Raw genomic sequence first — 13,099 nt, 5'->3', positions numbered from 1 at the left:
ATATATATATATATATATATATATATATATATATATATATATATATATATATATAAACTTTCTATTTTTCCATCATTAAATACCTGCTGAAAATATCTATATCAAGATCACTTCTTTGAGGCTTGGATTTTCATCTAAACCTTGTGAATATAAGTGAATATAATCTCTAAAGTCTGAACCATATGAATATAATTGAGGAGTCATGCCTATACACGTTATTATACTGTATATACACATTAACAGTGCAAACATGACTTCTAGACTCACTGACACTTTTTTTTTATGAAGAATATCTGAATAATTAAGACACAATATGACTTTGCAACAAACAGAGAAACATAGTCAAACTAATTAAGGGCTAAACACGGAAAAGGTGTACACATTAGAGGAACAAACCAAACAAAAGTTTTTCTTCATAAAACAGGGCATTCATTAACTCATGAATTATTCAGTAACTACGTTCAATTTATTTGGAAACGTTTAGCTATTAAACTGCGGTTAGTTTGAAGTACAATAGATTTAATGAAGTGCCACCCTCTAGTGGACACACAGTGCTACTGCAACATACCTGTATGGTTGAATTAGAAAATAAACGGATGAGACACATACGTGTATAAATTAGATTTCTTAATTCTAAAGTCGCATTAAAGAGTTCACTTTAAAGAGTTCACTTTTCGAGATTGGGATACATGTTCTAAAGTTTAGTTGCTAAGCAGTAAAATAACCTGCAATAGCAGTTGCAAATCACAGGGTTTTTTAACGCACTAATTCTAATACACAATTCTTTCTTTAGTAATAACAACTTAAACTGAGATTGGAGAATGCTCTACATAAACAGATTTTTTAAAAACAGCAACAAAAAAAACACAAACAGGCAATTAATTGATATGGCTGTGAAGAGACGTCTGTTTAGCATTTCTGGAAGGAGTCTCCAGTATCAGTGTTTTGTAACAGTCAAAGGGAAAGCTGTAATGCGAGGGGGGAAAGGACATCATTAAAAAATGGTTAGCATTGGCAAATTGTGGCGATATAAGAAGAATAAAATATCTTGTGTAAGAGTTTAATCATCAATAGTTCCAACATAAGTTTGTTAAAACCATAGAATTCTCTCTCTGCATGTGGTGTGACTTCCACTAAGGATATGAGAGCTGCTTGTGCTTGTTATTTGTTCTCCATGTGCTTTTTTGTGTTTTGCCTGTGTTTTGTGTCTGTGTTTTGGATTCTGCCCCTGTCATGTCGTTTGTTTGGTTTGTTCCTCTAATGTGTGCACCTTTTCTGTGTTTAGCCCTTAATTCGTTTGTCTTTGCTTGTTATAAAGTCGTACTGTGCATATTTGTATCTTTGATAAATATGTCTCATTTTCTTGTTTGCTCTTTGGTTTAATGTTTCCCTCTGTATTATATATGGATTGTACTAGTTTAATGCTGCCCTCCTGTGTATTGACACACACTATAGACTATGATTATGAAGGTTGGATTCACCTTAATAAAGCACAATCCGAGCATCTGCACTCACATCCTGCCCCAATCTTCTCTATGTTACACATGGTAGAGCGCTGTTTTTCCTTTCTTCTCTCAAAGAATACTTGCTTTTCGACATGTTGAAACCTATTACTGGGACAATGTTGGCATTGCATGTGTGTTTGCATACCACAGAATGGATTGTAGAGGTACAACACAATAAATGATTCACAACCCGTTTTATTTACAACCTTCTATGAACAGGTTTTTTTTTTTTTCCTTAATCAACAGTTATGTTTTCGGATATGCTGGCAAATACCAAATATTTTGGAAGCATGTTATATTACATTATAACTATTCGGTCCGTAGAGGATTTCACAGTTGTTTTTTTTTGTGATAGTTACAGCCAATAACGCTTGGTTTTGCTGCGGCTTATTTCAAAATGAGGTTTTTTTGTGTTTTTTTGTTTTGTTTTGAAAACTACTTGAATTGGCGAAATTGCAGTTGGGCGAAATTGTCTTTCATAGACACGGTCTTTCATGGTGATATATTGTTGGTAAATGAGACCTTATAGCTGCACTCATGTTCGACGCACGTGAATCAAAGAGGGCTTTGACTGAATGCGCGTCGTGATGCATCTTGGCTAAAATCTGCAGAAAATCTGCGGTAATTTTGAAAAATTGCAAGCTCCTCTGAATATTGCAGCGTTTGCTTGATTTTGTGTGTAACTTCTGCTATCGCAAAATCATGAAAATCGGGAGGGACTGACTATTAGCTTTTTTTACCCTCTTTTTGCAATAGAACCCCTGGCTCAGTTATGTTTAGGGCCAGCCCTGAGGTTCAGGAGCTACCCTCTGACATCACCACTAGTTTTCCTCTCCTGTAGAAGAAAGGGCAAAACAAAATACTATGAAACAGAAGAAATGCTGTGATGTAATCAGGCTCATGGAGTAGTCATGGTAAATGTGGGAAAATTTGGGAAAGGGATCAAAAGGTCAACAGAAGGCATTATCATAGTTATAACATGATTAACCATTTGGATCTTCACCAAAAAAATTAAACATACGTAATAGTGTACAATGGTGTATAATAGTGTACAATAATTTGGTATTATTTACACTTATTTACATAATTTAACAATAAGCAATACAAATTGTACCCCAGCTATTCACAGAATACAGGGTGTCTCGAAAGTTTCCATACATCGGAGAAATGAACACTTTTTATCTAAATGTCTTCCAAAATGTTTCATACTTAGTTTATATATATATATATATATATATATATATATATATATATATATATATATATATATCAGATAGCCTTTAAGAATGCCTCTGCCAAAAGAAGTACATATTTATTCAAATCATTCTCATGGCTGGATCGGTTGTGATGGAAGGTTGTGATGGACTTTAACCCTTTACTGCATGGTGTTGCCATATAGCAACAATTAATTTTCTCCATTTTTTTTTTTTTTTTTGCTAGACAATAATACAAAACTACTGTTTTCCTATGTAACTGGAAAAAGAGGGCTTTAACTTTGACACAGCAAAAAAAAAAAAGCTATGTCACATGATCATGAAGTACTGTTTGCACGTCCTTTTCTGCAATCACATGGCATGGTGACGGTCAGCATCAGAGGGCTCTCAGAATTTTATCCATTTTTCCAATATTATGCAAAACTACTTAAAAGGAAAACAATTGCAACACTAAGTGAGAAGTTAACATTTATTTTTTGTCATTTAAACATGTTTATGTATTTGGAGTATTCTGTTAAATGGTCAAATGTAATTGTTGCCATATGGCAACAACATGATATAATGGAACGGTAGTATGTGCATTCATGAATTGAAACAGGCCTACACAGAAAAAAAGACACTATGCTTCTCTAATAGAATATTTACATTTTTTCACATTTAATTTAAGATAAACTGTTGTAATTTCAGACATTTTGTGTTATTTTCGACCACATGATACTTTCCACCATTGCACATTGTTGCCATGCGGCAACTACCCTAACTGATTCAAGTAATAAAAATCCCTAAAAAAAACATTTTTTGATGTAGATGTAATAATTCATGCAGTAGAGGGTTAACAGGAAACATGGCAAGCATATCATACACGACACTGTTGCCAACCTTACTAACAAATTCAAAAAGAATGGAAGTGTTGCAGACCAACCGAGAAGTGAACGTCAACGAACTTCCACTGAAGAAGGCACTACCGACATGGTGCTGGCAAACATAGTCCCCTGTGTATGGAGAATTTTGGGACACCCTGTAGGTTAAAAACAACATTCCCACTTTTCTGAGCGGGTAAAAATTCTGATCATAGCTTGAGCTTCTTTTAACTTGACTACACAGTGAGTAAGTGTGCATTCAAGCCAGTGAATTAATCAGTCCTTGTGTGTTATGTTGCTGGTTACAATCTTCCTTTAAATTCGTCTTGAATGTCCTCCGGTGACAAAAAAACCTGAAATCACCTATGGAGTAGGTTTTGCCATTTTGAAATCTTTGCCTGGGTCACATGGGCATGATGTATGAGTCTGTTTTTTTTAGTCCATATCTGCTAGCTGGAGTCCACTAGGTTAATGCTGATTGGGTAATAAATGTAGGAGTAGTATTCCTGCTGTCCTACGTTAACTTCTGCAATGTCAAGTCCCACCTAGAAAGAGAAAAAGAACATCTATTTTAATACTTTAATACCACCATACAGCTGTTTATTAACCAAAGAATGAATTAATTGAAATTATTTAATAAAGGTATAGGTATAATTGTCTATATAGTGAAGCTTTCTGCAAGAAGATATTTATTCAGCATTAATAGAAGGAGTCTCAAGTGCTATTCCTGTTTTTCCACCACAGGAAAGTCTTCAGGATGGTTCTTGGTAAGAAGAGAAGCTAAATTTTTTTTTGACTCAGTAAAAGGAGAAAAAAAAAGAAAGGCTGGAGCAGGGATGACTGTTTACACCTGCTTTTTAATCAATTGTATTATGTGGAGAATGCTCACAGAACTATGCTAACTATTATGCTAACTGTTGCTAAGTGTTAATCATGATTAGTGGTGCTAAAATACTCACATCCTGTTTTCCAGCCACAGCCATGGGGTCCAGGTGTGTGAATACAGAGTTGAGCTCCTCTCGTAGCCGTTTTACCTGCTTCTTCTGTGGCTGGAGCAGGAGAGCCTGGAAACTGACTGGCAGGCCATACCTGGCCCACAACACAAACATCACATATAAAAATATTTATGGGTAAATATAAATATGAGTATGCCTATGACATGAGTGCTGATTATAAATTTTACCTGAGGACTGACTCAACAAACACTCTGAGGGCCTTAATGTGGATCCAGGCCACAAATGCTTCATTAAAATTCACCTTCAGCCAGCGCACAAATATTCCCTGGTGATGGAAACAATTCTGATATCACTTTTTAAAAAATAAATAAATAAAAAACTTTGCAGACTACGGACATACACTCACTGGCCACTTTAATAGGAACACATGTATCCCTGCTCATTCATGCAATTATCCAATCAGCCAATCATGTGCAGTGAATAAAAACATGCAGATACATAAAGAGCTTGAGTATTTTCAGAAACTGCTGATCTCCTGGGATTTTCATGCACAACAATCTATAGTTACCCAGAATTGGTTTGAACAACAAAAAAAAAACACCAGTGAATGGCAGTTCTACAAGCTGAAATGCCTTATTGTTGAGAGAGGTCAGAAGAGAATGGACAGACTGGTTTGAGCTGACAGGAAGGCTACAGCAAAAGAAACACTCTTTACAGCCATGGTGAGCAGACAAGCATGTCAGAAAGCACAACATGGCAACCCTTGAGGCAGAAGGGCTACAACAGCAGAACACCACATTAGATTCCTCTCCTGTCAGAGAAGAACAGGACACTGAGGCTACATTGGACACAGACTCATTGAAACTATGCAGTTTAAGACTGGAAAAAAGACCAGGTGATGTTTCTCTAATCTTCTGTGAGCCAGACTCCAGGAGTGGAATCTTCTGCTGGAGTGTGGTCTTCTGCTGTTCTTGACCATCTGACTCAATGTTTGGCATGTTGCACATTCTGACATGGTTTTCTGTTCACCACGGTTGTAAAGAGTGGTTATTTCAGTTACCCTAGGCTTCCTGTCAACTCAAATGAGACCTCGTACACCAACAAGGCATTTCCACCCACAAAACTGACTCTCGCTGGATGTATTTTGTTTTTGCACCCATCTGTATCAACAGACTTTTGTGCATGCAAATCCCAGGAGATCAGCAGTTACTGAAAGACTCAGACCAGCTCATCTGGCACCAACAACTACACCAACGTCAAAGTAACTGAGATCACATTTTTCCACATTCTGATGTTTGATGTAAACATGAACTGAAGCTCTTGACCTGTACCTGCATTTTGTCCATTGTGCTGCTACCACATAAGTGACCAGTGAGTGTATATCCTGTAGCTGTCTATGGATATTTACAAGTGTTACTCACATACTGTTCTTTCTTATCAATGCTGAGGCGGCTCATCTCCTGTTGTTGCCACTCTGCTTCCTCTAAGTTGAAGTCTCGTACTGCAAATCTACTGGGGACCACAAACTGTTTTAGGTTTTAAGAATACATTCAAAAGTGTGTGTGATCAGGTGCGGTCACTTACCTGTGCCTTTTGGCATTGGCTTTGAATTCATTTACAGCATTCTTGAAGAGTGTCACTGTGAAAATCCCAGCATCCTCGTCCTCCAGCAACTTCCTATGACACATGATGAAGACGTTTTAAAGATGCATCACCAGTATGTAGGACAAGGTATGGACTATGGTATCATTTTTATTTTCATTTTATTTTATTCTTTTACCATCTTTAAAGTCAATATCATTGCTATTCATTGCTGTTGCAACAAACCAACAGACGCCTGATTTTCTGAGGCCGACTGCTTAATGAGGATGAAGTAAAACAGGCTAATTAGAGCCACTGAGATGGATATCAGTCAGCAGACTGAGGTGAGATGCTTGCTTTCCATCAGTAACTTTACACTAGGGTGAACTTGACCTGCTGACCCATGGCTAGAGCTGTACTGCAGTCATGACTGGCTGATTAGTTAGCTGAGCTAAGAATAAACAGGAAAAAATAACAGGAACTAACCTGCTGGAGCGAGGAACCACAAACTGGGACATGGATTCATAGGTGTTTTCCCACTCCCTAATGCATGTCCTGTAAAAAAAAAAAAAAAAAAGTGTTTCAAGTTCAAATTCATATTTTATTGGTCACACACACAACCACACACAGTACGATCTGCAGTGAAATGCATTTGACGACTGTCCGGTGACAAAAAAATAGAATTTACTGTACTAGCATACAAGTAGAAAAAAAATATAAACTATATAATATAAAGGATATAAAGGATAGATGGCAGAAAATGTATGGATTATATGTGGAATTAAGTGCAGATACAGTGCCCTCCACTAATATTGGCACCCTTGGTAAATATGAACGAAGCAGGCTGTGAAAAATTGTCTTTATTGTTTAACCTTTTGATCTTTTGTTAAACAAAAATTCACAAAAAAAACTCTGCTGTCATGGATAACAGACAATTGCAAACACAACACAGGTTTATCCAAAAAAATATCTTTGTTAAATATATATGTGCCACAATTATTGGCACCCCTATGAAATCATATGAGAAAAATATATTTGAAGTATATTCCCATTGATATTTAAAAAAAAAAATTGTACACCTAGGTGACTAGGAACAGGAAAATGTTCAACCATGACTTGCTGTTTCACAGAGGTATAAATATGAGGTAACACATAGGCCAATTTCCCTTAGACATTCATAATAATGGGTAATACCAAGGAATATAGCTGTGATGTGCGACAAAAGGTTGTTGAGGTTCACAAAATGGGAAGTGGCTATAAGGAAATAGTACAAACATTAAATGTCCATTTCCACCATCAGGGCAATAATTAAGAAGTTCCAGTCAACTGGAAATGTTATGAATCAACCTGGAATTGAACGTGTGTCTATATTGTCTCAACACACTGTGAAGAGGATGGTTCGAGTGGCCAAAAAAATCTCCAAGGATTACAGCTGGAGAATTGCAGAAGTTAGTTGTGTCTTGGGGTCAGAAAGTCTCCAAAACTACAATCCGAAGTCACCTACATCACCACAAGTTGTTTGGAAGGATTTCAAGAAAAAAGCCTGTACTCTCATACAAAACAAACTCAAGCGCCTTCAGTTTGCCAGAAACTACTGGAACTTCAAATGGGATCGGGTTCTATGGTCAGATGAAACCAAAATAGAGCTTTTTGGCAATAAACACCAGAGGTGGTTTTGGCACACAGAGAGATAGCCATATGGAAAAGTACCTCATGCCCACGGTTAAATATGGTGGTGGCTCTTTAATGTTTTGGGGCTGTTTTTCTGCAAGAGAACCTGGACATTTTGTTAGGATACATGGCATCATGGACTCTATCAAATATCAACAGATATTAAATTAAACCTGAGTGCCTCTGCCAGAAAGCTTAAAATGTGTCGTGGTTGGATCTTCCAGCAGGACAATGATCCAAAACATACATCAAAATCAACACAAAAATGGTTTACTGACCACAAAATCAAGGTCCTGCTATGGCCATCCCAGTCCCCTTACTTGAAACCCATAGAAAACCTGTGAGGTGAACTGAAAAGGAGAGTCCATCAGCTTGAACCTCAAAATTTGAAGGATCTGGAGAGATTCTGTATGGAGGAATGGTCTCAGATCCCTTGCCATGTATTCTCCAACCTCATCAGGCATTATAGGAGAAGACTCAGAGCTGTTATCTTGGCAAAGGGAGGTAACACAAAGTATTGACTAAAAGGGTGCCAATAATTGTTGCACACATATTTAACAAAGATTTTTTTTTTTTATAAACCTGTATTTTGTTTGCAATTGTTTGATATACATGAGAGTAGAATATTTTTGTGAATTTTTTTAACAAAAGATCAAAAGGTTAAAAAATAAAGACAATTTTGCACAGCCTTCTTTGCTCATATTTACCAAGGGTGCCAATATTAGTGGAGGGCACTGTATGTGCAACGGTATGTGCAATACAATGCTGTGCAACATTAAGCTGATTGCAGTGAAATAGTTAACATATATAACAAATACTTATAAATATGGGATAATACAATCGGAATGTAGGGGGTTGTGTTTAATCAACAAGCACCAGTAATTACAGTACAAAATTCATAGATTAAACTAAAATGAGTCAGATGCTCTATTTGCTAAATAGTAATTATTGACTGTGGACTAAACACCACTAAGCACTAACACACACTAACCTGGGCACCACAACCACTAAAGTGGTGAGATACTCAGAGTTGAGGACCAAGTCCTCTTTTTTCACAATGCCAGTCAAAGCTCTGGTGTGCAGACTTCCCCTGAAGAGTGACAACAATATCGACAGATATACAGTGGTTGTCATCATATTATTAGATTAGATTGTATTATATCACATTTAACAGAAAATAAAACTGTGAGTCCTATAAATAAAAACTGCCTCCTAACAACTGACTGAAATGTGCTCATTTCTGCTTTCAGTTAACACTGAATACTCGATATTCACTTTATTTAAATTTCCTATGCAGTTTACTTTTACTTTTCTCACATTCAGTTAAGTAAAGTGCTGATAACCATTAATAACTCACAATATGTTCTCCAAACAAACATTTAAATATATAAAATAATATAAATGAATACAAAGCTAAATAAAACACACTAAAAACGAACTAAAGTGAAACTGAATTTCAAATTCAATGGTAGTAAATTATTATTAAATATATTTAATCAAAATATTATAAAGTAAAAATATAAAGCATCGTTGGAGTTTACACCACATCACTGGTCAAAACATATTGATTTGTTTTCTATAACAGAATGAGTCTGACAATAGTGCTGAGTCAAATCACAGACTTATATTAATGTGCTTGTTTTAATAGTTTCTATGGTAACATCAAATTCACAGGGACTTGTATAAACATCTAAGACTATAATCTATATTGTGTTGTGTGTTCTGAATTGCTTTTCTGTTCACCACGATTGTAAAGAGTGGTTATTTGAGTTACCACAGTCTTTCTGTCAGGTTGAATCAGCCTGGCCATTCTCTTCTGACCTCTCTTATCAATAAGATGATTCTGCCTGCAGATCTGCTGCTCAGTGGATGTGTTTTGTTTTGTTTTGGGGTTTTTTGTACCATTTTGTATAAACGATGGACTTTTGTCTATGAAAAGCCCCAGGGGATCAGTGTCTGAAATACCTCAAACAACCAGTCTGGCACCAACAATCATGTCAATCTTTAAATCATAAAATCATCAGGACATAGTGTAATGTCATTCTTTACTGAATAAAAACATAATTGTTGGCAAATTGCTGTGTTATCAGAGCAATAAACCATTTCAGGACATGATGTCACTTTTAAAATAATCAACTTCATGGTGGTAACAGGAACGCCAGGCTGCATCACATGACCCTGTCCTTAATTATTTTTCTAAAACAGTACACCTCGTCATGTTTTATTCCCTACTCAAGAGAACTTACTCGTTTTTTTGCTCAAGGGCTCGCAGTCTGAGTTTCACATCACTGTACGCAGCATTACGAGACTTCAGCTCCGTCTCGACCTGGGCCACTTGCTGACACACACACATGCAGCCACCAACACAGATACGCACACATGAATATTAATATGCTAAAGTGTTGTTCTCTTAACGTTTGCCGTGTGAGGTCTGTGTGGGATGTATACCTTGAAGATAAGATCAGTGAGTGTTTTAAGCGGCAGGGCAGTAGAATATTTGGCTCTGTCCCACTGGAACTTGGTCATATATGTAGTCAGATCCACTGAAATATCAGACACAATGTTATATGTGAAACAAATAATATCTGCACTGCATAGAAATGGAGAAAAAACAAAGGCTTTTTGATGTACTCCACAATTGTTTAAAAACTATTAAAAACACACTGTGCTAGTTAGCAGTTAGTCCTGACACCTCCATGTTATACTGTATATACAACAATATAAATGTACAAGCTTGAAAAACACGTTAACATACCCCGCAAGGCTTGGAAATACATTTTCAGTGGCGACTGTGGAACTTTACGATGTGCCTTTTGCTCTGGTGAGAAATGTAGAAATGTGAATATTATAATAATAATAATAATAATAATAATAATAATTTCAAAAGAAATCAAGCATGTATAACGTAATACACACCTCTTCTGTGAGTACTTAACTAACCCCAACCTGCCAACCCCCACATTATTAATAAATAAATAAAATAAAATACATTACTCTGGCTCTTACATCACTATGCAGGGCACTTTGCTTCTCTAGAACTCAATAATAAATCTTGTATGGTAACACTACTTGTATTGTTGATATATCGTTTTGCTTGTATTTCCTCATTTCTAAGTCGCTTTGGATAAAAGCGTCTGCTAAATGAATAAATGTAAATGTAATATGATTTCTATGTGAATTCTTATCTACATCTATCCTTATACTTAAGTGACACAATAACTATGCTATGATATACACAGGTAATAGGATCTGTGGGCTGGCCAAGCTGAGAAGAGTGGAAACTGCCACCTGCTGTGTCTGCTCTTAGCTAATGATCTCGTCCTGCTGAATATTCTCAATAGCTTAGCACTAAGAGCTGAAAGTGACCGTACCATACACCGATATTCCTCCATTAGCCAGAGCATTCTCCATGAGCTTGTCACTAGATTGTTCCATGAGCTCTGCCATACACTGAATCGTTTTCCGCATTACACTGTAAATGAGAGACAAAGTGTCCGAGTGTCTTATGGCGATGTTTAAAGCAAGCATTTATAGTCATCATTCATACATAATTAGTGCATGACAAACATTTTATTTACCTTAAGTGTTTACATGGTTAGAAAAAAAAACACCAAAAAAAACCCCAATATCAATCCTGGAACGTTTAGGGTCAACGGCTTTGTTTTTGGAAACTTCAGGTTCTGAAACGGCGCCTAAAATGATTAGTACTGTCCAGGACTTGATTTTGACTGAAATAAAGAGGACTCTGGTTGTGAAATGGAGAAAAGAAGGAAAAACCCAGAGCTCAGTTTCCACAACACAGGGACGCACGGAACATTGTGAAGTAGGACCTGAAACAAGAGCCTGCAGGATTGAGTGTCTCCGCTAACGATAATTGCGATACAGTTGCTTGTGAATTTTCCCACAGACAACACAAGGAGGCCAGATGGATGTGTCTGAGGAATGAAATAACCTACGGAATAACCTCTGGATTACCCACAATGGTTTTAAGATATATGTATTAATGAACCAGGATGAACCTGAGACTGGATTTCCTAAATGAAAACCAAAAAATGACACACTAGCTTGTGGAAAACAAAAGCAGTCATTTTTAAAAACATTGAAACTGGATTTGTAGAATTTGCTTACCCTTCTGTGTAGGAGTCCAGTCTGGAGAGGTCATCAGACACACTAAGCAACACATCCAGTGTGCCTACCTGGTAAAACCAGCATCCACAGTGTGTTTAGATGTTTAGTATGTCTGCTCCATGTATAAGCAGCTTTAACAGTAACCTATCTGTGAACATTGTGGCTAAGGTTGACCATAGTCAATATTCAGTTACATCTAAGTGTAACAAGGTAGATTCAGTTTCAAAAATTCAGAGAAAGAAACTGAGAGTCTTCTCATATGAAACACAATTCACATCAAACACAACAATCCAGCATAAATTGTTGAACACTGTGCTACAAAGGTCTACCTTAAACAAATATCTGTTAAAATCTTATATTTGCAAGCCTATTCTAAAAGACAGAAACATGAGCGAGACAACCCAATACTCTTGACCTCCAAAATACATTATGCACTTGTGACCCTGAGCTGAACATGTCATCTGCATGTACTTACACGAGTGCTCAACTGAATTATATTTCAATTAATTTCTTTTGTCTTTGACAAAGAATGAAATCTGACATGCTCAAATCCTCCCCCCCCCCATCTCTCTCTCCCTCTCTTTCTCTCTCTTTCTCTCTTTCTCTCTCTCTCTCTCTCTGAGTCTAGTCATTATGCAAATTCCACTCCTCCTTACCTTCAGCTCTGGGATGTGGAATCTGAAGTAGCTTCCCAGGCTGGCTTTGACTGTGGCCCTTTTAAGCTTTTCCAAAGCTTGTGAACTGACTTTGTCCAGGGGAACTGAAATCAGCCAGAACTCTGCCATGCCTTCCTCGCCCACTTTCCAAATGTGGGCCTTCTTCACACTTCAAAAGCTGTGATAAGAGACGTTCATTACAACCACTGAAAGTCATTTACAATGTACGCCTTGCTAAGAAACTTATCGGCTTTACAAAGGCATCGTAAGATTATATGTCACCTCTGATTTCAACTGACTTCACTGTCTGGAAGGGTTGTGTTTCCAAGATTGAAAAATATAATATCCTAACAAATGTAATTAACCTTCAATGAGTCAATAACATGCTCTTATTTCTTACTAAGCAGTGCTATAGCACATTACTAACCATATTTGAGCATATTTTAGCATGGATTCTAGCATAATGTCAGCCTAAAACTTACTTTTAAGCTTGTATTATATTATATTTTATATATATATATATATATA

At 36.7% G+C, this 13,099-nt stretch overlaps 1 protein-coding gene across 1 annotated transcript; it reads right to left on the bottom strand.

Moving 5' to 3' along the window:
• Positions 1 to 3,060: 3,060 nt before the first annotated feature.
• Positions 3,061 to 12,895, bottom strand: atp6v1c2 (ATPase H+ transporting V1 subunit C2). The gene is made up of 13 exons (XM_053633760.1): positions 12,572 to 12,895; positions 11,916 to 11,983; positions 11,166 to 11,259; positions 10,543 to 10,597; positions 10,236 to 10,330; positions 10,034 to 10,125; positions 8,779 to 8,877; positions 6,603 to 6,671; positions 6,120 to 6,212; positions 5,957 to 6,044; positions 4,763 to 4,860; positions 4,539 to 4,668; positions 3,061 to 4,124 (listed from the first exon to the last, which is right to left on the bottom strand). The coding sequence occupies exons 1-13, from the start codon at positions 12,698 to 12,700 to the stop codon at positions 4,029 to 4,031; spliced, it is 1,206 nt and encodes a 401-aa protein (XP_053489735.1). The 5' UTR covers positions 12,701 to 12,895; the 3' UTR covers positions 3,061 to 4,028.
• Positions 12,896 to 13,099: the final 204 nt, after the last annotated feature.

The sequence above is a fragment of the Ictalurus furcatus genome, chromosome 9, assembly GCF_023375685.1.
Source record: "Ictalurus furcatus strain D&B chromosome 9, Billie_1.0, whole genome shotgun sequence".
NCBI lineage: Eukaryota > Metazoa > Chordata > Actinopteri > Siluriformes > Ictaluridae > Ictalurus > Ictalurus furcatus.
This window is presented reverse-complemented; position numbering and strand designations above follow the sequence as displayed.